Source organism: Saccopteryx leptura, chromosome 7 (assembly GCF_036850995.1).
Source record: "Saccopteryx leptura isolate mSacLep1 chromosome 7, mSacLep1_pri_phased_curated, whole genome shotgun sequence".
Lineage (NCBI taxonomy): Eukaryota > Metazoa > Chordata > Mammalia > Chiroptera > Emballonuridae > Saccopteryx > Saccopteryx leptura.
The window spans coordinates 24,735,479-24,762,505 of record NC_089509.1 but is presented as its reverse complement, the minus strand read 5'-3'; the positions used below and the strand labels follow the sequence as shown (position 1 = coordinate 24,762,505).

The 27,027-nt window shown below is 34.9% G+C and overlaps 1 protein-coding gene across 1 annotated transcript in view; it reads left to right on the top strand.

The window, feature by feature from the left end:
* Positions 1-27,027, top strand: part of LRP1B (LDL receptor related protein 1B) — a 2,108,848-nt gene that overhangs the window by 1,276,059 nt on the left and 805,762 nt on the right. The window contains exons 19-20 of the mRNA XM_066345498.1: positions 15,699-15,779; positions 16,938-17,105. Of these exons, the coding sequence (XP_066201595.1) occupies positions 15,699-15,779; positions 16,938-17,105 (249 nt within the window). The remainder of the gene's footprint in view (positions 1-15,698; positions 15,780-16,937; positions 17,106-27,027) is intronic.

Sequence of the window (27,027 nt, the reverse complement as noted above, 5' to 3'; positions counted from 1 at the left end):
CAAGTCTGAGAATCATTAACTTAAAATAGTGCTTCTCAAACTTGAACAGCATGTATCAGAATTTCCTGGAGGACTATTTTTTTTTTTTTTTTTTTTTTTTACAGAGAGAGTCAGAGAGAGGGATAGATAGGGACAGAGAGATAGGAACAGATTGATGAGAAGCATCAATCATTAGTTTTTCATTGTGACACCTTAGTTGTTCATTGACTGCTTTCTCATATATTCCTTGACCGTGGGCTTTCAGCAGACCAAGTAATCCAAGGACCGGGAAACTTTTTGGCTGAGAGAGCTATGAACGCCACATATTTTAAAATGTAATTCCATGAGAGCAATACTATGACCCGTGCACATTATGCATTATCCAATAAAAATTTGGTGTTGTCATGGAGGACAGCTGTGATCGACTCCAGCCACCCACAACCATGAACATGAGTGGTAGGAAATGAATGGATTGTAATACATGAGAATGTTTTATACTTTTAACGTTATTATTTTTTTATTAAAGATTTGTCTGCGAGCCAGATGCAGCCATTTAAAGAGCCACATCTGGCTCGCGAGCCATAGGCTCCCAACCCCTGGAGTAACCCCTTGCTAGAGCCAGCAACCTTGGGTCCAAGCTGGTGAGCTTTGCTCAAACCAGATGAGCCCACGCTCAAGCTGGTGACCTCGGGGTCTTGCCCTGGGTCCTCTGCATCCCAGTCCGATGCTTTATCCACTGCACTACTGCCTGGTCAGGCTTATGGAGGGCTTTATAAGAATCAGAATGTTGAGCCCTTTTCCTGAGTTTCTGATCTAGTAGGCTTGGGTTGGGCCCCAAAACTTACATTTCTAACAAAGTCCCATTTAATTCCGATCCTCATGCTACTCTTCCTGGGATCACTTTAGGAACTATTGACTTAAGGAAACCACCAATTAACATTTGATTTTATCTTACATATACTTAATGATATAATTATGTTTATATATGCAAAAGTAATCCAAGATGGGAGCAATTATCCAGACAAATTTTCTGCTTATTGCCAAATTACAGAATTAAAATAAGGGTATTTCATGATTAAATATAAGAATATTACAAACAAACTTTCATTTTTGCTCTGTGAACAATTTATAGTCAAAACCAGTACATATTTTTTAAACTTTAACAATCTTAGGGTTGTTCTTTCTTCCAAGTTTTTCAACATAGCTTACATTTATTATTTTTAAATAAACATACATTAATATAAATTAGTACCCTAAAATTTGTTCAAAGGTTTTAACTTTGAAAAATACCTAAACTTTGTTAAAAGTTTGAATGGCAATTAATGGCAATAATGAAAATCTACTAAAATTTGCTACGTTCCTATTACTCCATTTTATTAATATTTATTTTTTAAAAATCTATAAAGATAGTAGAATTCTGGTTTATGGGCTTCTACTCTTACAATTTTTCTCTAAATTATTAAAGACCAAAGAATATCACAAAAAGAACTGATATGTATCAGACACAAACAGAAGAACTCAAAAGCAGAAATAATTTAATTTAGGTCATTGTCAGTTATATCAAAGGTATTTTAATCACCATTAAAATTCTTTGTATTTTGGTATTTCTTTTTTAGATTTTATTTATTCATTTTTATTAGAGAGAGAGAGAGAGAGAGAGAGAGAGAGAGAGAGAGGAAAGAGATAGAGAGAACAGGGGGAGGAGCAGAAAGCATCAACTCCCATACATGCCTTGACCAAGCAAGCCTGGGGTTTCAAACCAGCAACCTCAGCATGCCAGGTCGACATTTTATCCACTGTGCCACCACAGGTCAGGCTGTTTTGCTCTCTTTTGTTGCATCTACCTTATTGTCCAAAATGTTGAGATCAGGCTGATGACCCACCTCTTCAGCCTATCATCACTCTCCAATTCTTTCTTCTTTGCTAAAACAGAATAAAATGGCGTGTCTACTTATTGCGCAACATACAGTCAGTTCTCTCCACTCATGCACCTGCAGAATTTCATGAGTGACTTCCATGGATTCTCTCCTTTGTTTGAATCCACTGATCTCTTCACAAGGTTGACCTGTGGAGTATTCTCTTATTATATGGAATGGCTCCAAATGCTGGGTTCTTCTATAGAATGTGGGAATACTTAGTGTCTCCTTGTTCAAAGCATTAAATCTAATTAAGCCAATACTGTTATATGTATTTGTTTACCTACCTCTTTTATTTAATTCCCCCCCCCCTTGCTATCCCTTTCTCTTTCTTCTTTCTTATTGCCTGTTGAAGTAGGTAGGTGTATACCTATCAATGCACAGAAATACACACATTTATTCAGTGCTTGGACATTTAGAAAGAATAAGAGAAATTGTTCATTTAGCCCCTCATATTATAAATAAAAAAGCTGAAGTAATTATAGCTGTGTGTCCAAAAATGCATAATGAGTTAATAGATGTAGCAAGCATTAGAACTCAGGCCTATTAACTTCTAATTGTTTATTTTGGAGAATCATAGACTTCAGTAGTTGAAACTAAATGTTATGTAATTTAACCGTTCATCCAATATAAAATTTTTTCTAAAACAGGTCTCAAAGATACTTACCTAGTTCTTGTTTGAATGTTTTCAGGAACAAAGAATTGTCTATTTCACAGGGTCGTTAATTTTACTGTTAGGCAGTAATCAATAGTCAGAATTGTATTTTTTTGTAAAGCTAGCATCTTCCTTTCTAAAGATCACACTCACTGATACTGCTCTGTCCTCTGAAGCTACACAGGCTGAATTTATAACCTTTCCTACAGGATAGCTCTTTAGATAGCCAAGACCATCATATGCAGCTGAACCTTCTCTCTAACAGATTAAACACAGCACTTTCTTTAACTTTTCATTACATAAACGTGTTTGCAGGCTCTTTTCCTGCCAATTGCCCTGCTGTGCATGCACTTGGATTTTTAATGACCTTAATAAAATTACTGGCCAAATGAGGAGTTGATGTTCAATGAATATAGAGTTTCAGTTTGCACAGTGAAAAACTTCTAGATACATATTGTGCAACAATGTAAATATAGTTAAAACTAGTAAATTGTACACTTAAAAGTGGTTAAAATAGTAAATTTTATGTGTTTTTACCAAAGTTTTAAAAAATTTGTGGCCTTGAACTGTACAAAGCATGTAATCCTGTATGTAGTATTTTTACAACAGGGTGTATTATCTTCAGTAACTGAGATTCTAGGCTTCTGTACAGGCAGCCTTTGGTGGTAGCCACAGTGTGTAACTGACATGTTGAATTTGCAGTCATTTAAAAGACCTAAGCTTTCCTTATAGCTAGATCATTCCTTTTGGGTACTTCCAATATTTATATTTCAAAATTCTTTTACATTTTATTTAGGTAATCTTCCAATTCTCCCTTATCCACATATTTCAGAATATGTAAATGGGGGCAGACCTTCATCTTCTTATAATGCTAAATCCCTTGCAATTTTATATTCACAATACTAACGGTATTTCTCACTTTTATGTAATTCAACGCTTTGATAAGGATAACTTTTATTTATTTATTTATTTTTATTTTTTTTACATAGGCAGAGATAGATAGGGACAGACAGACAGGAACGGAGAGAGAGATGAGAAGCATCAATCATTAGTTTTTCGTTGCGCGTTGCAACTTCTTAGTTGTTCATTGATTGCTTTCTCATATGTGCCTTGACCGCGGGCCTTCAGTAGATCGAGTAATCCCTTGCTGGAGCCAGCGACCTTGGGTCCAAGCTGGAGAGCTTTTTGCTCAAGCCAGGTGAGCCCGCGCTCAAGCCGGTGACCTCGGGCTCTCGAACCTGGGTCCTTCCGCATCCCAGTCCGACACTCTATCCACTGCGCCACCACCTGGTCAGGCTTGATAAGGATAACTTTTAAGAGGTATTCATGGTAACAAAGTCATGAATCTTTTTGGTGAGCAATTAAAAACATCCTTCTGGGAAAATAACTGATCCAATAATTAGAACTCTGGATAGTTTTGAACCAACTACTCATCCACTTAAATTTACTATCACTTTCATACATTTTTTTGTTTATCATGAGCTTTCTCAAAAATGTTGCTAAATTACGGGTATAGTCTTTCATTGCATTTTCATGATATGCACCTATCTAAACACTGTATTAGCAAAAAAAAGTGAAGTTAGTTTGGCATGTCTTGTTTTTATTTTATTCATGAGCAAATAGTGTCTTTATAAATACTACTGACAAAGTGTTTTAACAAGTTTATCCTAGAGTTATTGTCAGAGGTGTCCCTACCTAAACTTTACCTCTTTGTAGTTTCCAAATTTTCACTCATTTTTGAAATGAGGGCAATATCACTTACCTTTTTCCAGTTTTCATTCATCTTATCTTCCACTTTTTCCAAATTAATGTTAATTCAGAGGTAAAATGTTTGATGTTTTATTACTTGTTTTGTAAGTTGTTTCACTATGAAAATAAATTAATTTTTCCCAATTTAGATGCTGTATTTTTTTCTTTGCTTTGATTTGGAGCTGTAAATTACTCTCAAATCTCTTTGTTTTTCACTCTTCATTATGACAATAATTTTTTTTTTTTTTTGCATTTTTCTGAAGCTGGAAACGGGGAGGCAGTCAGACAGACTCCCGCATGCGCCTGACCAGGATTCACCTGGCATGCCCACCAGGGGGCGATGCTCTGCCCATCTGGGGCATCGCTCTGTTGCATCCAGAGCCATTCTAGCATCTGAGACAGAGGCCACAGAGCCATCTTCAGCGCCCAGGCCATCTTTGCTCCAATGGAGCCTCGGCTGCGGGAGGGGAAGAGAGAGACAGAGAGGAAGGAGAGGAGAGGGGGAGGGGTGGAGAAGCAGATGGGCGCTTCTCCTGTGTGTTCTGGCCGGGAATCGAACCCGTGACTCCTGCACGCCAGGCCAATGCTCTACCACTGAGCCAACCGGCCAGGGCCACAATAATTATTTTTATTAAAATGATATAAACCAAAGAAAATGAGAAGCCCTTTTTCTCCCTCTATCTTGCCTGTTTATGCTTTGTATCCCACATGGTCTTTTTCTGTTCTTTTTTCATACCTTAATATTTAAGCATCATTATTATTTTGGTTTAAACATGGTATAAAGGCTACTGTTATGTTTTCTACCTGTTGTTCATATAGGTATGTGACATGATTTTACATTTGTCTTTGGTTACAGAAGGCTTTTGTACATACTTGATTAATTAGGCTTTGTCTGCAGAAAATTGGGAAGTTAAGCAAACCCTTTATATTGAAAACTAGGGCACAAATTATTAAAAACAGGCCTAGACCCTGGCCGGTTGGCTCAGTGGTAGAGTGTCGGCCTGGTGTGCAGGAGTCCTGGGTCTGATTCCCGGCCAGGGCACACAGGAGAAGCGCTCATCTGCTTCTCCATCCCTCCTCCTCTCCTCTTCCTCTCTGTCTCTCTCTTCTCCTCCTGCAGGCAAGCCTCCATTGGAGCAAAGTTGGCCCCGGGCGCTGAGGATGGCTCCGTGGCCTCTGCCTCAGGTGCTAGAATGGCTCTGGTTGCAACAGAGCAACACTCCAGATGGGCAGAGCATTGCCCCCAGGTGGGCATGCCAGGTGGATCCCAGTCGGGCACATGCGGGAGTCTGTCTGACTGCCTTCCTGTTTCCAACTCAGAAAAATACAAAAAAAAAAAAAGGTCTAACTCAGCCTTTCCCCAACTTCCTGCTTGACAGGGGAATCTCCTGGTATGCCTGTTACTGATTAAGGTGCTCAGGTTTCAATGCTCTCTCATTAAATTATAATGGAGACTCAGGTACAGGTAGTTTTAACAGCTATTCAGGTGATTTGAATACACATTCAGGTTTGTGGAACAATCTCCTACCTATTATTTAGTCCCTGCCTCCGACTTGACCTCTTACCTAATCTCTCTATCACATAACTGCTACCCTCAGAGTCTTTTGCTTTTGTATCCTGTCTAGAGCTCTGCACTCCTGGAAGAATTTGCTGGTTAACCTGCAACTGGGCAATAATAATTCTAACTGCCTCTACGGTGCTAACAGAAGTGTATCATTTTAGATATTTTTTGAAAGTAAAAATGAATTTTTTAGACACTTCAACAGCATTGATTTCCTTATTGATTATATATAGATATGCATATATAAATGTTCACAAATACATTTATATCTCTACTATTTATAGCATATTATATAGACATGTTTATACATGTAAATCAGGATCCAGTGAAATCATATATGTGTAAAATATACATAGTATATATCTAGTCATGCATGGGATATGTTTATGAAGCATATTTATATCAGAATTGTGAACAGAAGTCAACTAAAGAACTAGGGACAGAGAATCCCAAAACATAACGTTTGCATAAAAGTCTACAGTCATAAGCAAAATGATAAAAACTATGCTTATTAATAATGTACTGATTTTTAAAGGGAAAAATGAAACAAAAAGTGTATTCCTTGTGCTTACATGGTGCTATAATTACTAATCCCAGAGTATAAATTAGAATGAGAAAAATAAAATAAAATGTCATGTAATATATAATTTTTAAAGGTTGTCATGTCAATGTATAATTTGTTTTTGTCTTTTTGTCTTACAGGATGTAGTATTATATGTACATACACAAAAAGACCAACATTTTCTAAAATATAGTCTTAAATAGAAAAATTAATTTATTTGAGATACTTCTCATATAATTTGTATTTTTATATAAACTATGTATTAATTCTTTTTGTTGATTTCATCTGTCACATTTCACTGGGCATTTCTACTTCACTAAAGCAATGACATTTCTAATTATTTCTTTTAATGGAAAATTTAGATTTTTTGCTTAATATTTACCTTAGGATTAAATGAATGCAGGTTTCATTTTAGTACCAATTAGTTAATTGCCAGGGATATGTCCTATGGTTAGATATAAACCCAGTTGCTGAGGAAGATTCCCACCAACATGACTACTTAAATCTCCTTTGATCCTGTGTCTCTCATCAGCTACCCCACTAATTCTTATTTTTCTCACAGTCAGATTAGAAAAGTTGCATATGATTTATGTATTCATCATCCACTCAGTCCACTTTAGAAAGGAAATTTATTTCCTCCCCTAAACCATTCAACCCAAACTATCTTTATTAAATTTTCAAGGATTTTTTTTTTAATCTGGGTAGTGCACTTCAGTTGGTGTGTAATGTTACAAGAGCAGTCTTCACCCCTGCTGACTTTCTCCTGGAAACCCTTCCTCCTCTTGTCTTTCTTTAGTGACCAGATATTTCTTGGTTTTCTTATTTTTCAGGCTCCTCTGTCTCGCTTTAACCCTCAAATATTTTTTAAAAACTTTTAATTTAATTTAATTTTACTTAATTTTATTTTTGTTAGAGCAAGAGAGAAACAGGGATAGACAGGAAGGGAGAGAGATGAAAAGCATCAATTCTTTGTTTTGACACCTTAGTTGTTCATTGATTGCTTCCTCATATGTGCCTTGATGGGGGCTACAGCAGACCAAATGACCCCTTGCTCAAGCTAGCGACCTTGGGCTCAAGCCAATAACCATGGGGTCATATCTATGATCTCACACTAAAGCTAGTGAGTCTGTGCTCAAGCCAGTGACCTTGGGGTTTCGAACCTTGCTCCTCAGTGTCCCAGGTCGATGTTTTATCTACTGCTCCACTGTCTGGTCAGGCTCCCAGTTATTCTTTTATAATTAATTACTTTCTGAAAAGTTTTCACTTTATTTTTATTTATCTTTTGAAGGGGGAGAAAGGTGGAGATTTTGCTTCTGATTCAGTATTATGAATAATGTACAGGTTAATTTAGGGTTATAAATTTCACCATTGCATTCTGATGTCTTACTACAGTGGTTCTATCTGTGAGTTTATTTTTACTCATCTCACTTTACCTCAAGAGAGATTGTGCTTCCTAGTCTCTGATGTATCTTGAAATTTCTACAAAAGTGTCTTTTGTAGTATTGCCTATTCTTTTCTTTTTCCCATGTTTTTTGGAACTACTAGTTTTATGTCTGATCTTTTTAGTCTATCCTCCATGATTCTTAATCTTTTACGTAATTTTAAATCTTTGATTTGAAATCACAGAGAGCTCTTTAGATTCATCTTCCAATTTAGTAACTATCTCTTCAGAAGTAATAATTTGTAATTTAACTTGTTCATGCAGTTTGTAATAACAAGACTCTTAAATTTCATTTCTAAATGATCTAGTTAGTTCCTTGTCAAACCGGTCTTTATTTTATTGGCTGCATTTTACATGAATTTTATTTTTGCTTCTATCTTTTAAATAAATTTAACTTAATGTATTTTATAGTGCCAACCATACTTCAACCTACTATCTTTACCAGATATTTTTAAAACATCTGAAGATCTTATAGATGTAAATATGACATTTGGTAAGTCTGCTGAATTTTACTCACCAGATTTTTTTTACCTTCTTTACTCTTTTAAAAAGTATTTTATTAATTTTGAGCTCAACTTGTATATTTTTTCAATTCACCCCTTTGGAAGTCTTACAAAGCCTGTTTTGAGGTCACATCTTCCCTGAGCACCCCCACTATCCTTAAATGCCCTGAATTAATTTTCACCTTGATATTTTTACCTGAGGTTTCCTAGACTACAAAACATAGAGCTTGTGATACATTCTTAAGATTACATTTGCTTCTCAACTTACAATGGGGTTACACCTTGATAAATCCATCATAAATAAGTCAAACAATGCCTATAATATATCTAACCTACTAAATAAACATCATAGCTTAGCTTGGCCTACTTAAAAATTATTTAGGACACTTCTATCAGCCTTTATCTGTGTGAAATCTTCTACCACAATGAATACACTGTGGAGCATGGTTATTTATGCTCAGGATCGCATGGCTCACTGGGAGTTGCATCAGCAGAGAGAGTCATAGACGTTATTGCAAGCCCACGGAAAGATCAAAATTCAAACTATGGTTTCCACTAAATGCAATTTATTTTCACATCATCAAAGAGTCAAAAAAGTGTTAGCTGGAAACCATAGTCTAAATATTCAGGGGGCAGAAAGCCAAGTATATTTTCCGCTGACAGCGCAGCCCGAGTCATTTCTTTGTGTTGGGAGGGAATACCCACTCCACCTGTAAACTGAGAGTGTCTGATTGTGAAAGTCCTGGTACCCTCATTTTCTCTAGAACAAAGCAGTGTCATTTGCCCAATAATTACATCAAAACCCAAGCATCTAGTTTATAAATCCAGTTTTCTCCTATTGCATTTGTGAGCAAAATTTTGCCCTCCCACACACATACAAATACACACAACAGTTATAGTTCAATAACTGACTAGTTTTCAGAACTTCTTTCATTTTGAAATAAAAATTTATATTGTTTTCTTACATATTCTTATATGTATTAAAATATTTAGTTGTTACATTTCTAATTTGTCATACTGCTAGAAATATTCAATGTTTCTTAATCTTCTATTAGTCTCCTTCTACATCACTTTTTAGGTGTTTTTTTTTTTTTTTTTGTATTTTTCTGAAGCTGGAAACAGGGAGAGACAGTCAGACAGACTCCCGCATGCGCCCGACCAGGATCCACCCGGCACGCCCACTAGGGGCGATGCTCTGCCCACCAGGGGGCGATGCTCTGCCCCTCCAGGGCGTCGCTCTGCCGGGACCAGAGCCACTCTAGCACCTGGGGCAGAGGCCAAGGAGCCATCCCCATTGCCCGGGCCATCTTTGCTCCAATGGAGCCTTGGCTGCGGGAGGGGAAGAGAGAGACAGAGAGGAAGGAGGGGAGGGGGTGGAGAAGCAAATGGGTGCTTCTCCTATGTACCCTGGCTGGGAATCGAACCCGGGTCCCCCGCACACCAGGCTGACGCTCTACCGCTGAGCCAACTGGCCAGGGCCTTTTTTGTTTTTTTAATATTTTTGAATGCCAAGCCTTTGTTATATATTATATACATATAGTGATTATTTCCAAAAATCATACTACTTCTGTTTTATACCCTATTGCAAACATTATGAAAATCTTGCCGTTTCTCAAACATTTTATATACCTGACTTCTGCACTTTCAGGAATACCATCTTTCTAGAATTTTCTAAAAACACTCCGTTCCTTTCTGTTTATCTGATTTAACTTGAATATATCCTTCACATCTACTTGCATATCACTTCCTCTGGGGCACAATATCTAAGATGAGGGATTTTTATGTAATAATACCTTATACTGCTTATATCATAAAATTTATAGAGATTTACTGAAGTCACTTGTTTAATTACATTACTAATGCCTTTTTCTACCAGATTGTAAACACTGTGAGAAAAGAGTTTTGAAAAAAAAAAAAAAAAGTTTTGAATACTGTAATCCCATTGCCTCATACTATTCTATTCATTAATTTATTCTAGGTGATGTATTTTAAGATTTACTCTGTCTAGTGAAGTTCTCAAAATATTTTGAGTGAATAAAAGTTTGAAGTAGTTTTTCATTCTATTTTACAGAGTAGGAATCTGGAGCTGGAAATGTTAACTAACTGCCTTAAGTCACACATTAATTAGTAATAAAGCCAGAATTTGAACTCAGGTTTGCCTATTTATAAAACCTGTGATCTTTATACATGGCATTTTCTGTAATATATAAAATCAGGTTTTATGTAACAGCACTAAAAGAGAATAAAAATGAAGACAATTTGGGATACACTGTTCTGTTAGGGTTTTCTCCAAAATATATTTACTCCATTGGATTTTTTGAAGTGTGTCCTGTGTAAGTATCAATTATTAGCCATCACACCTAGTAGCAGTATCAAGAAATGTTATAAGTATTTTCTCAAAGGATATATTCCTATAATCTGTGTAATTTTGAAATACATGATTTCCTGTAACAATATTTAATTATATATTAAATAGTTAAAAATCAGAATTAGAGTTTAATGTAAGGAAAGCATATGCCATAGAAAGAAGAATTAAATTTTTTACATTTCCTAAAAGTTTTCTATGTTTTTTTTTTTTGTTGTTGTTTTTTTGAGGCATTGCTCTGATTATGATATAGTAAAAAAATAATGTATTTTGGAATCAATCTGCCTACTACTCAGATTTTACTCTGAAACTTATTGGATATGCAATGTATTCTCAGGCAGGTTACAGCTGCAAAATGAGGTTAGCAATAACAATAGCAGGGATGTTGGGAAGACTTTTGTAATACATATATGTGGCCACCCTAGTGGCTCATACTCAGTAAATCAGCGGTTCTCAACCTATGGGTCACGACCCCGGCGGGGTCGCCTAAAGCCATCGGAAAATACATAATGCATATCAGGTATTTACATTCCGAATCATAACTGTAGCAAAATTACAGTTATGAAGTAGCCACCAAAATTATTTTTTGGTTTGGGGTCACCGCAACATGAGGAACTGTATTGCGGGGTCACGGCATTAGAAAGGTTGAGAACCACTGCAGTAAATGATATAATGATACGTAATACAGTTGACCCTTGCCATATCACAGTTCATTTTTCCCAGTGTCACTGTATCCCATATGTTTAAATTGTATATATCTAATTATGTATCATGGATTTTTTGCTATATTGTGGGATTTTGTGGTATATAGGTATTTTTATATATTTATTAGTTTATTTTTGTGGTAAAATAAGCAAAGTAAGTGTGGGAAATGTTAATAACAGTGTGGGAAAGTTTTATAAGAATGTGAGAAGGGTTTGTAAAGTCTTAAAATATATATTATATATATATAATAAAATAAATAAAAGGTCACACTTCACAGATTTTTGCCTATTGTGGGGGTTCTGGAACCTAACCCCGCGATAGACAAGGACCACTGTAGATTATAATCTCGTTCAGGTTTATATGACAATTTTCTAACCCTGGACCTCTATAATATCCTTACCTTGACATTTTTCTTCACTAGAATTTTCTGTACATTTTCTACATGCTTAATCATGAAGGTCAACTGATGCTCATGTATGAATATATATATGATATATGATGTGAACTAATACTCTCAAACAAACCTATGGCCACTGTATTTTGAGACTTTAGTAATAAGTTACATAGAAATATCAATTTTGTAGTCACGGAGGTAGAAGAAGTAAGAAAATTCCCATGATTTAAATGACCTGAGACAGAAAAGAAACAAATTGGATTAAAAAAAAACCTGCCTCACTGGGAAGCAGTTCTTTAAGGTTTGTATACTGGATAAATAGAAGTGCTATGCCAACCATGATTGCCCTTGAGAGAGTGGGAAATTGCCTATTGTAATTTACCTAATAGCATAAATATAACCTGGCAGTAAATTTTAAGTGAAGGATGTAATAGATAAATTGAGCATACTACCAGCAACAATAGAAGATTTTTAACAGTCCATTAATCCATATTAAATATTCTATGAGGTTGAAGTAACTATAGAAATAAAACCTAGTTTTCTTGCTGTAATTGTAAGATGATAAAATATAAGCCATTTTGGTGAATAATTTTTTTTCATAGTTAATCAGGTAATCTTTTTAAGTGTCCTACAATTACTGTTCTAAGGAAGAACCAAAGATAAAAATATTTATGTAGGCCCTGGCCAGTTGGCTCAGTGGTAGAGCGTCGGCCTGGCGTGTGGGAGTCCCAGGTTCGATTCCCAGCCAGGGCACACAGGAGAAGCGCCCATCTGCTTCTCCACCCCTCCCCCTCTCCTTCCTCTCTGTCTCTCTCTTCCCCTCCCGCAGCCAAGGCTCTATTGGAGCAAAGATGGCCCGGGGCACTGGGGATGGCTCTGTGGCCTCTGCCTCAGGTGCTAGAATGGCTCTGATTGCAGCAGAGTGACGCCCCAGATGGGCAGAGCATCGCCCCCTGGTGGGCGTGCCAGGTGGATCCCAGTCGGTAGCATGCGGGAGTCTGTCTGACTGCCTCCCTGTTTCCAACTTTGGAAAAATACAAAATAAATATATATATATATGTATATATATATATATATATACATATATATATATATGTAAAGTCAAGAAAAAACCCATTATTTATAACATTTAAGTTTTTATCAAATACTGTATAAAAACTTATAATAGAACTTTTTTAAAATAAGCATCCAGAAACAAACTTGAATATTTAAATATTACTTTCAACCTTAAAGCTAATATAGGGCAGGAAACATGTTAAATTTATTTTAATAACTTTGATTTTGTTATTTTTAGGGGAAAAGTATATTATCATTAGACATTATTTCTCTATATCAACATGATATACTAGTGATAGGATATGGAGGAATTATGGATACAATTTTTGCAATATTGTTGAAAAATAAGGGACCAGATGTTATATTTAAATTTTTGATTATACTCTTTATAAAATGTATAGCACATCCAACTACATTATTAAGCAGTGAAAAGGCAAAGATAATTTTAACATTTTTAATTTACAAGTTATTTTATGTTTCTGAAATTAAGTTATTGTATTGTATTGGGATGCTCTGATGATAATCCCAGGAGTTATTCAGGTGTTAAAACCTGTTTTTGTTTTGTTTTGTTTTCTGCATTTAATGGCTTTCAGATTGTTGTGCATTTCTCAATGATCTTCTGACTTCTTGATTTGGGCTTAAAAGACCCAAGAGATCATGTTACAAACCAAGGATCTTTGAACGGAGAAGCTATGTGATTCACCAAGGTCACATTGCTCTGATAACAAAGCAGGGATGAAACATTAGTAACTTTATTCCCTTATACTTGCCTCTTCAGTTAATGCCTTTATTCTTTTCAGCTATTTGCCCTATGCTGTTTAACACTTCCAATTTTTTTTCATATGTAATTTGGCTTTTGGTCCTATAAATTAATTCAGACAACAAAGCTACCAAGAAAAATGATTTAACTAAGTATTATGTAAAAAAATAAATCAGAAATTTACCTTTCGGGAACTAATTGGCAGATTTATTTTTGGCTGATTTTTTTACACTTAAAATCTAAAATATAGAAAATAAAGTCTTAAAAGTTACATGGGAAGTTTCCTAACCAATGAAATATCCACCAAATATCAGAAATTTCCAAATGCTTGAGGTGCTTTTTTTTTACTTGTGAAACTTGTGATGTTGGTTAATATGCTTCTGAGTTTACAGAAGAGAAATTTAAAAATGTGAATTAATGTAATATAGATGCAAAAGATGTAAGGTTACTTTAAAGAAAATAAACCTCATTACATCTTAGAGTCTGCATTTAGTTATTTATTCATATGAACCATAACTTGCACTGGTACTTTGTTTAAAGTTCCTGATTCATGTTTACTGTACAGCTTCTAAATATTAAATACACTTATTGAAGAAAGAAAATATTTTGACAACATTCATTGATTCATGAAACATAAATATAAGTTTTCATGATCTTGTCAGGTAACAAAGGAAAACTCTTTTAGAAATATTGATTAGCCCTGGCCGGTTGGCTCAGCGGTAGAGCGTCGGCCTAGCGTGCGGAGGACCCGGGTTCGATTCCCGGCCAGGGCACACAAGAGAAGCGCCCATTTGCTTCTCCACCCCTGCCCCCCCTCCTTCCTCTCTGTCTCTCTCTTCCCCTCCCGCAGCCAAGGCTCCATTGGAGCAAAGATGGCCCGGGCGCTGGGGATGGCTCTGTGGCCTCTGCCTCAGGCGCTAGAGTGGCTCTGGTCGCAACATGGCGACGCCCAGGATGGGCAGAGCATCGCCCCCTGGTGGGCAGAGCGTAGCTCCTGGTGGCGTAGCTCCTGGTGGGCGTGCCGGGTGGATCCCGGTAGGGCGCATGCGGGAGTCTGTCTGACTGTCTCTCCCTGTTTCCAGCTTCAGAAAAATGAAAAAAAAAAAAAAAAAAAAAGAAATATTGATTAAATCCTGCGATGAAGACTTTCACTTTTCTTTTGCATACTTGTTTATATGACAGGATACTCGCTGGGTTGCTGTATGGCTAGCCTTTGAGATAGTCATATCTCTAAGATCAGTGAGTGCCTCCTTTTCACTTCTGTCTTTAAATCATACTTCAGCTCTCATCACGGTTTTGGTGTTCAAAAAATTCAATTTATTCTAAAATATATATTCAAGATATGCCTTTAGTAAGCATGAAATTTAATCTTTGTAATTATCTAATAGCAACTAAGCTACTTTTATTGAGTAGCTTTTCTTTTGTTTTTACTTTGAAGTTGTGATGTTGACATCTCTCAGAGGCTAAATTAGATCTAACTTTCCTTCTTTGGCTCTCTGTATTCAGAAAAGGCCTTTGTCTTTCTAAAACATTTCCATAGGACACATGACTTTGAAGTACCAGAGCACTGAGTTTCATCCAGCTGTAGTTCTGGAGAGGAGGCTGAGTCCCTGGTGCAGGAAGTAGACATCTATTTCTTTAACTTGCAGTATAATGAATCCCAACAGTCCTTCATCAAATGATTCGCCTTGGCTTTCGATCACTGAAAAGTACACATTTAAAAGATATTAAAGGTTGGCTTTGCCTATGGTGAACCCATGATAAAATCTAGAGATGATGTATTATAGAATTGTTCCTGAGACATAGAATTTTATTAACTAATATCACCCCAATAAATGTAATAAAAATAACAAAAAGTAAATGATATTAAAAATGTGTATATCTTATGTGCTTAAAATGTTACTGTCACCATATGTGTTTATCTAATGTTTCCTCTGTGCCTTTTGTGGAGGACAGGATCAGAGCTCTGATTAAATTAGCAAGTGAAATACAAATTAAGTCAAGCACAGTCAGTAACATCTTTCCTATTGGATATTTTTATATTTTTCGCAGAATTCCCAACGTGTGAGTCACTAACTCAGTTTATATGCAAAAATGGAAGGTGCATTAACAGCAAATGGCACTGCGATTCTGGCAAGTACCAAACGTCCCCTGAGCTGCACGGATGTGACGGGGTCTGGCTGTCTGCACTGCTTGGCTTCCTCCAGAGGTGGTTCTTAGAGAACATTGCAGAGCCAAGCAAAATGGCCAGAACCAGTGGTTAGAGGGCTGCTGGCACGTGGGCAGGGATTAACATTAAGGATAATGGAGCTCAATATCAGTCACAGGGAGCTGTGATAGGGACGGGTTTTTAGACATTATGCTGGACATGATCTAAGTTTACAGACTTGAAATAATGAGGGAACAATTGAGGAAATGACTTGGACAATTCCTGTTCCCCAAAGTATTTATGAAAAATTCTCTATAATCCAGGATAAAGTGCTTTATCCATTGTTATGTAATTGTCCAAATGGTCTCAATTTTGTCACCTCGCTTTTTATGTTCACATGGCATTTTTTTTCTTATGCTCAATTGTCTTACTATGCTAAATTGTGTCAAATAATGATAAAATGAATTAGATATAAATCGATGTGTTCTCAGTCCTTAATTTCAATATAATCTATTTTTACTTCATAATCCTCTCCCTTTCTTTCTGCAATTGCTATAATGAAGAATATAAATCATTCCTTATGATAGTGTACAACAATTTCCCAGTATAAATACACACGTAGAAGCCAGTGGGGGAAGGGTGCACGGTGGCTGTCATGTTGGATATTGAGGAACGAGAGACTGAAAGGAGGACATAGTTATAAATTCTGGAGGATCGACATTGAATTCAAAATAATGATTTGCCACAGTAATTAGGTTACTAGTTATTTCATTTCACAAAATTCCTACGGTCACCATCGTCTTTCCACTTCATAACCGCTTCCTGCTGCATAGATTTAGTCAGTCAGTGGTTAGTCATTTCTGAGTGAGTAGAAATTAAGCCTTAATATTCAAAGTTAGTGATATTTTGCTCTTAGTTTAGTAGTTGATATAAGAACAGAACTGAAGCAATACTGAAAAGAAAAAGATTCTCCTGCTGCTCGTGGGAAATGTTGATGGCAGACGTGGCATTCCTTTTTCAGTAACAACAACCACAATAACCAAACCTCTGTATAAAAAACAAACAGAAAAACAGCTATCTCATAAGAAAATGTTTCTTCCTGGCTAAGTGTTCATTATGTTTGTGTTGGTGTTTCTTACCAGACGATGACTGTGGAGACGGGAGTGATGAAATTGGCTGTGTTCACTCTTGCTTTGATAAGCAGTTCAGATGTTCCAGTGGTAGATGTATCCCGGCCCACTGGGCCTGTGATGGTGACAATGACTGTGGAGACTCCAGTGATGAAAAGCAGATTAATTGTACCAAAGAAGGTTAGTAATTGTGTAAATTATGAAATCTCATTTTAAATTGTTATATAATATTAGGAGTATTTCAGAAAAAATATTATCTAAAAACATACATTGCTCATCAGAAAAAAATATATACATGAAATTGTGTAAGATAATTTGCTGATATCTTTACTTTCACTCTTTCCTTTCTCTTATTTCTTAACTTAATACCACCTTATACTTTGACCTTCTTCTGTGGTCTTTGCTTTCTATTTTTATTAGATGCTTTCTTCCAACACTTTAATCCTCCTTCCAACTTCTAAATACCCAGAAAAAATCTATTCCAAAAGGAAAAAAAAAAAGAAAGAAAAGAAAACAAGGCATATATATATATATATTTTTTTTTTTTTCTTCCCCACACTAAATGTGTTTCCTTAGGGTTTGAAATGACCCCCTATTAAATGGTGGATTATTGTAACTGATGCACTTTCTGGAAAGCAGGAGAAGATAGAAAGGGTACCATGACCACGGCTTTCAGCATATCCATGGGCAGCTAGACCACGTCATTTGAATGAGTTACTTTGCAAAATGTGATCAACAATAAGAATGAATTAATAAATTAGAAACCATGTTGGAAAAGCAATAGAAATTTTTTTAACTCTTCAAACATTTATACTATCAGTAACATTTGTAAGTAGAATGTTATTGATTCTTTCATTTATTTCATAAATATTTATAGAATACTTCTTATGTGGCAAGTACTGTGCTTAGACCAAAGAGATAGATAACAGATGAAAAACATGGTCCCTGTTCAATTTTAAAAATCTAGCATGCAAACCAGCCAATAAAGTGATTTATTTAAGTAGCAGTGTTAGAGGAAGCATATACTGTGTGATCATAAGAAAGGAATCATTTTCAAAGTGTTTTCGAAGGATATATATTTGACTTTTGTAAATATTTGACAACCTATAAAACGGAAAGTTTCTAAAGTATTTTCCCTGACATGATTCCATCTTCTCTTTTTCTCTTCTCTTTATCTTATTCTTATACCCTTTTCTCTCTCAATTTAATTGGTTCACTGATATATATAAACTAACATTTTTTGCTTACCTTTAATCTAGAAGGAAAAAAGAAAAAGTTTTCCAAAATATTTTTTATTTGTATACTTGAGACATTCATTTGGGACGTGGTTGACATTTCATTGCTAAATTACGTTTTGGATATAAACTGCATTTTCCTTCCTCCACAGATGTCTTTTAAGACTCCTCATGAGGTGTACGTCTGTGGCCTGCTGGCACTGCCCCATAATGTGCAGTAACAGATAAATTGCCCCAAAGTTAATTTACTTTCACCCCAGAACTAAAATCCCATCCATCTCTTCTATGTCTATTTATGTCTAAGTTAAAATGCTCATTGCACATTAGGAAGTTTTGCAGAAATTGCTTTAGCCTCAGAAGCATCCAAATGAGTGGCACACCCCTTGTAGGCTCTTTAAAGAGTTTGTTGGATTTGAATTATTATAGGATCAGTGACTATTTAATGTTAATGGCCTCATCTTCAGAGCACTTCAATTTCACTAATATATCACTGTAAATGATACACTGTCGATGTGAGCGCCATGCATTTTTATATGATTATGGTAATACACTAAAGAAATGATCCAGATAATCTACACAATTCTTGGACATGTTTCAAACAAAGGATGAGGAGAACTTCCTGAACTAAATTATATCTATCAGATTATAAATTTTACTAGGATTCCCTAATCAAATACTGTTATTGGAACATGCAGGCACACGATTGGAAAAAAGTAACAATCTGAGATGACTGGTACAAGACAATCCAGAGTATTTCAAAAGGCACTTGAATACTTTTATTCATCATTATTTTGATTATGTATTCTGACATTGGAGCTGTAAAATAACTATGATACATAGAATTGTTAAAGATGATCAGAAAAGAGAAAAATCACTGTACATGCAGGGTTAGTGAGGCCATTGCCAAGGTGAAGTACAAATCTGATGCAATTAGTCCTGTAATGCAGTCCCCAACCTGCTGGGGAGGAAAGAGCAGGGCGTCCCAGCCTGTGTTCCAGGACGGGCTGTCACACTGATCAAATCCACCAGATACTACTCTGCACTTGGCTTTACAGGTGGAGTAGTCTTTCTCAACTCAAATTCTTTTCAAAAGGGTAGAAATATTCTTGAATTAACTTTCAATAATAAGAGAGTAGGAGAAACCAGGAAATGAAACATTCTATATATAATCTCCATTTCAGAAAATTTCAGAATTTAAGTTCAATTCATATTTTCTCAGAAGCCACTTTCAAAAATGAGTTTCTATAGCAATCATCACTTTTTCCACCATCAGTATTATTAATAAATGAAAAAGTTCCTTCTTAGATTAATATGTACTCATCTTTTCCTTCTTAATGTTGTGTTGCTCTTTCCTCTCACTTCCAAACTCCCCTACTAGGCAAAAAGGACACACTATCTTTAGAAAGTGCTGTATTTTCAAAATTACTTTTGTGTGTATGCACATGCAATATTAGCAACAGTGGAATAAAAAGACAATCTACAGAAAATTGATTCCTTTCTTTGTTTAAATGCCTGTTTATCATTAATTTAGCTCTGGTTTCTTTTTTGCTCTGAATCCTTTGATTGGAACATATTTCTAAAGTGACCCACTTACAAATCTACTGGGCAAGTAAATTTTCTAAGTGAAAAAATAAGTGAAGTGGGACCCTCAAAAATTTGATATAAGGGATATTCCTCTACAGCCTCAGCACTGGCCATTTATTTAAGTATTGAACAGTTTTGTAAAAAGATGGTTTTACTTATATGGACATCAAGAATAAAGTTAAAATGTGAGTTTAGTTTTCTTCTTATAAGTCTTTAACTCTGGCTGAAATATAAAAAAAAACAACCTCTGGATACATGTCACTTTTATAAAATACAATTACATACAATTAACCTTATCTCATTGTTGACAGTTTAATTTGTTTGAATTATGTAAACTTTCATTCTTATACTTTTTGACAACAGTCTCAACCATATTACAACCAAAGAATAAACATTTCAAAAATAAATATATGAAAATTGTTCAGTATCATTTGACAGCTATTCCCTCAGGTAAATACCCTCCAGAAATTTCGGTGAAAACATCCACCTATTAATGTCAGCCTGGACTCGATGTGGAAGGGAACAGATTTTCTCTAGACTAGATTTTGCCTAGATTTTGTAATTTATTCTTTTTTTTTTTTTTTTTGTATTTTTTCTGAAGCTAGAAATGGGGAGAGACAGACAGACTCCCGCATGCGCCCGACCGGGATCCACCTGGCACGCCCATCAGGGGGCGACGCTCAGCCCCTCCCGGGCGTCGCTCTGCCGCGACCAGAGCCACTCTAGCGCCTAGGGCAGAGGCCAAGGAGCCATCCCCAGCGCCCGGGCCATCTTTGCTCCAATGGAGCCTCGGCTGCGGAGAGGAAGAGAGAGACAGAAAGGAAGGAGATGGGGAGGGGTGGAGAAGCAGATGGGCGCTTCTCCTGTGTGCCCTGGCCGGGAATCCAACCCGGGACTTCCGCACGCCAGGCCAACGCTCTACCACTGAGCCAACCAGCCAGGGCTTAGATTTTGTAATTTATTCTTAATATGACTAAAATATCCCTTAAAAATTGGATTTGTCTTTACTCTGAAGAAAGTGAAGATTTATGGTTATTGTTCTTTAATACCTTTTGCGTGGCTGTCTAAAAAGGGAAGGTTTATGCCTCTTATACCAAGTGCATGGACTGGGTGATGCCGGAATCTATGTGATCTCTTACTTATATTGTGAATATAAATTAAGTGCATATTTAAAATTAAGTATGTATTGACTTTCAATTTGGATTTATTGTGGACAGTTTCTAACAAGTTCCCAAGTCCAGTAAGCAGTTAATCGTGGGACATTATTAATACGCACACCCATGCATGCTCCCCTGCTGCTCTTGCTATTTAACTTTGCTTCTGCTTTAGGAACTTCCACATTTCTTTCAAGCTTTGTCCTCATCCATTCATCACTCATTCATTCACTCTTTTGCCTCACTACCTTCTTGTTCTCAAATTCAAGAAGAAAACTAGAAATACTTTATCTTTGTAATTTCATAGTCAAGTACAATATTTGATGTATAGTGATTGTTAGTAAATAATTATTGAGTTAAAGAGTCTATCTCTTGACCAAAAATAATATTTTACTCTCAGAATTCAACTCTGATTTTTATCATATTTATCTTTTTACTTTTATCTGTTTCCTCACTTTACCTCCAAATCCTGGAGTGTATTTTCACAAGGAGGTACAAGACCTAGGCTTACTGGTCTAGTCATGTACATTTTCTTGATACAATATAATTTCTTTCATTTATCTAATAAATATTTGAAACTTTAGCCTAAGAGTCAACAAAATAAAATGTCTTCCTTATACTTTATTATTTTGTTTTTTTGTTTGTTTAAGTTGTTTAAAAGCTTAAATCCTTTTTGTATCTATTATTTAAGGGAAAGTGTTAGTGAGTAGGTTCCATTAGAGATAATATTAGGGGAAAAAGGAGAGCTAACGTATGTTGGTTATTCATTAATTTTCAGGCACTTTACCTTTGCTGTTCCATTTAATCCTCACAGTAAGAATTAAGTTAAAATATCTGTCTAGGAATACAAGTTGGAGATTCAAACTAAAGTTGTCTGCTCTTAATTCCTATATCTAGATGTCAGCTTTTGCAGTCATTGAGTTTACTCTTTTTTTTTTTCTAATTCTCTATGAATTAACATTTATATGATTCCAAAATAATTACTACCTTGTTCTCAATGCATACTCAATTTTCTTTTAAAAAGAGAAAAGAGTTTTCTACATATTACAAGGCACTAGTGAAATTTCCCATAGGGCACTAGAAGGGACCTGGGCTATTACATTAAATAATCACAGTAAGTCTCTCTGTCTCACTCCCTTTCTTAAATTTCTATTTTATTTTCCTTCCCACGATTCTCCTTGATAAATTGGATTCTGAAGCTTTGTCATTGGGATAACTATGGGCATTTTCATACAGAAATTTTTTTTCTGACATTCAAATAACATATTTGTCTGCATAAAAAATTTACCCCATAGACTCAGAAAATTTAGGAAACAGGAAGAAAATTGAAAAATCATTTACTTCAGTTCTTTTATCATACAAACAAGTAAATGAGCTCAGCTCAATAAAATTATCTTTATGTAACAAAACATTATGCTGCATCCTAGAAAGTGCTCATCATGTTTTGTGTTAGAGATGTTGAGCCTGAGAACTTGGGTCCATAAAGACATCTCCAGGTGGAATTTTGGGTTCAAATAAGTATGCCAAGTTCTTTGTGGAAAATTTCATCAGATCTGACAGTACTCCCACACAAAAAGAGATAATATCCTACCTAGGGAGTTTGAATGCACTCAGAAAAGTGGAGGTATCAACATTTTATTTGTAGCTGAAGACTTGGGTTACACATTGAAGCATGGAGACAATGAAAATTTAAACCAGCATCTTTTGACTTCCAGTCTATGTCATATCTCATCCCAGTTGAGCCACTACATTTTTTTTTTGTCACACAGTTTAATCCTGACCATATAACAATACATATGTACACAGTCCAATGTAGTCATCTGTTTTTTCCATTTGAGAATATTCTAAGGACACTTTCAATTCATCTTTGCTAAAATGCAATAAAAAATGCTGTTATTTCTCAGTCATTCAATTTTATTGAGAATAAGTTATTCTTTGAATTTGGGAATATTAGCAAATTATATTATAGACTCAGCAAAATCATATAATCATCAGTCCTAAGTTTTTAAAAATAAACTATGCTCTTTTAATAAAAATATAGATTATTTTTCTGATAAAATATAATTTAAAGCAAATCTGTATTCAATATATAGTTTTATAAAAGTATAATATCTGTTCTCAATGAGATACAAATTGTCCGAATTGAGTTTATTCTTTCACTGAATGATTTATTTTCCTTAAGAAATGTTAATACTGAGTTATCAAAACAATATTAATTATTAATGGAGTTTATCCATAAGAAGCCTCTTTTTGTTTTCCAGGACAAAATAGCTCCTTAAAGGTAATTTTAACCTTAATGCTGTAAAAAGAAACTTTTACATTAAGAGCAAAGAAAATTTAAGAAAGAAAAGACTTTTCTGAGAATGTATGTTTCTAACAATGTGATTATTAGGAAAATCCAAAAAGAATCAGACAAATATAATTATAAATATTTTAAAATAAAATATTAGAAAATGGCTCATTAAAACAAAGAAGAAAGCCCCCTGTTATTTATATCTTTACTACACAGAAAAATAATAATAGGTCCATACTTATTCCTAGATAAACTTAGCTTTTCACAGAAGACAATAATTATGTGCCTGGACCCTAAATAGAACAGTTCTTGTTCTACTAAGATATACTTGATAACTAAAGTCAATAAGTTACAAGAATACCTAATTTTAATGAAGAATCTCAGCATGTTTTCTGCTGTTTTACTGAAGCTCAGCAATAGTGGCAAGAGTGGATTAATTCCCATTGTCTTTAAATTCTGCTTCTTCATTCTCCAGCTGCAGTTAATCATCAGTGCAATGGTAGGCTTCAGGCATTTAGTAGAAAATACTGTCAATAAACAAACAGAAAAGAGACAAAAGGTAGGGGTAATCTATAAAATAATTAATTCACTTTTCAATAATTGAATAGAGCCCATGCTTTTTGAAGCAATAGGATAAAGCTCTACCTTTTTTCTATAGAAATAGCAGTTAGCTTTTTCTGAGACTATTGGAACTGTTAGCCTTTGTTTCCTTATTTAAGAAAGTATCAACTGAATTTTCACTAGATATTATATTCCTACAATGTATTAACCAAATTCATTCACTTTTTGTTAGAAAATTTATTTCAGCTTATCTTGCCATTTGTACACTATGGTTCTCAAGGAAAATAAATTCTCCTGATCTTCATCCAAAAGATTTCCCTAAATAACTTTGTTGCCTAAAATAATGCACTAAACTACCATGACCTTGTATGCATGGAATACTCACTCCTACCAGAATCTTTCGGCACAGCATGTTGTTGTTATTGATATGTATACACTTAGTTACATAGATGTTCTCTGAATCAGAAACAGAACTTAGAAAATTTTACACAAGAGTTGTCAAATAGTTTCTGTAGTGGGTCAAAGAGTAAATATTTCAGGCTTTACCTGATGCATCAACCCAATTCCACTATTAGCACAAACAAACAAACAAAAATTATAGACTCTATATCTACAAATGATTATGATTGTATTCCAATAAAATTTTATTTATAAAAACAGGTAGTGGACCAGAATTGGTGTACAGGTCTCAGCTTGCTGACTCCTTATTTAAGAAACAACTATGGACACGTTCTAAAGGAGCTGAAGTCTTGAATAATCTTACATGCCCTTGTTTCGTAGACCATCAAACTTATTATAATACAAAACTAAAACAACAATGGAGAGCCCTAGCTAGGTAATCAGGTTGGTTAGAACATCACACTGGGTCAGAGCTCATACAAGATCAACCAATGAATGCATAAATAAGTGGAACAAAAGAACCAATGTTTCTCTCTCTCTCTTTCTCTTTCCCTCTTCTTCTATCTCTAAAATCAATAAAATATTTTAAAAATTAAAAATAATAATGAGAAAAAAGAAAAACCAATGAAAGAAGAATTAAACCAGTAATCATTGTTAAATGTTATACTTTAGTCCTCTCTCAAGTATATTTTATATATATGTTTATGTAAATTTTCTATATAATAATGTCCTATATTATTTAAAAGTATCAAATTAAGTAATGTCATCTTTTTTAAAAAAATTTTCAATAAATATTTGAGGACTACAGTGAACTAGGCATATTGCTACACTAAGAAATAAATTTCAAATATAAAATATCAGCATTGAAATCTGCTTTACTTAATATTTGATATCTAAAGTATCTGTTAAGGAGATTGCCTAATTTGAACAATGAATAGAAAACGTATTTCTCAATTTTAGCCAATTCAACTGTAATACATTCTGTTAGTTTATATTTAGATAATATAAAATTTCATCATTTCCTTCATACATTAAAATCTAAATGAAATGCTCATGGTGTAGTTCTACATATCAAAAGTTTAGATTTTAATGAACTAAAAACAATGCTTACATAGTTTTTACTTTACTACTTTAACTTATTAAGGAATATTAGTAGAATGAATTAAAACTTCTGTTGCTATATATATGTATATATGTATTATATATATATATTGTAAGTGAGAAGTGGGGAGGCAGAGACAGACTCCCACATGTGCCCTGATCAGGATCCACCTGGCAAGACCCTACCAGGAGATTATCTGCCTGGCTGAGCTGCAGCTCTGTTGCTCGGCAACTGAACTATTTTAGCACCTGTGGCAAGGCCATGGAGCTTCCTCAATACCTAGGGCCAACTTCAATATATTTTTTGAATATTTACACATCTATGTGTTTTTAAAACTAAAAATATTTCCTTGTTATTATAATTGAATTCGTACTTAGGTATTTACATATTATTTTCCATTTCCTTTTCTTCAACTTTTTTAACTATTCCAGATAATAAACATTAAAAATTTTCAATCTTGTCTCTCTTTCATTTTTAAATTTGCCATTATGTCCTATGTACTAATAAATAGTTTAGATAGCCCCATACAACGTCTTGTAAGGATAATCACCAGTGGGGGCAATATATGGGGATAAAAATAATTTGGTAGAATATATGTTAAAACACATAAAAAAAAAAAACCATGCCATTGGAAATGTGTTGAATATGAGAAATGTAGGGGGAGTGAGAATAATAAGCAAGAGATATAGAATCTAAAATCTAAATTACTTGTACGCAGTTCAAGGTTTAGTGAGGTGAGGACAAATTAATTTAAGAAAGAAGAACCAGGCTTGACTTGTCAGTTTACAGCAAAGATTTTAATACCATTCAGGAGCCAGCAGCTCATGGGGAATCCATCCCACATTACATGTGGGACAATAGTGCAGTATACCTCCACTGACCCCACCACAGGCTCTGTCCAGGCAGCTCCAGGGCTATGGTAGGTTTCAACAAGCACCTCTCTCCTAGGATGTCTAGAAACCAAGGATAGCCTAACATCCTTCGAGGAATGTTACATGGCACCTCAGGTAGAGGCAGGCCAAGGTTGTATTCTTACCCTATTAGTAAATGAAATAACTATTGATATACAGCCAAACCAATTCTCAGTAGCAGAACAGGAGTAGAGTATCTGGAGATCTGGAACAAACCGTTGACATCGGTGCAAGAATTATTAATATGTAGTGATTCATTGAGAAGCTGGGAACCGAGCAAGGACTGACACATGATGATTAAAAGAAGTGCAGGAAGCTTTTGGTACATGCAATGTATAGAGCTTTCTACTTTTCAAAGAGTTTTTTTTACAATGAATGACAAAGTATAAACTCTATTAAAACAATTTAAAAAGTTTTTCCCCCCACATTGGTCTTACTATTTAAATAATTCATTATATTTGCAATACCATTATTAGCTATTTTCTCAGGAGGGCTTTAACATTTCTTATAAAACAAAATAAATTCTGACTATTTCAACAAAAACAGTATAAATACAATTTTTTTCAATCCTGCTTTTTCCAATTTTTTACCTTACGAGGAAAAATATTCTATCTCTGTACTGTTGCTAGTCTTTAAACTACAAATATTTAGTCACAGTGAATTCATTTAAATATTGAGATAAATTCCATCATCAGTTGCTACATTTCCTCCAGGGCTCTGCATTTATTTATTTATTAGATTCTCCAAATTGTATGTTTGATTAAAATAGCTTCAGGGAAAAAAATACAACAAAATTGCATTATTTTAAAATATAACCAGCGCCAGCAACATGAAAACATAATAGTAAAGCAGCATGAACATAT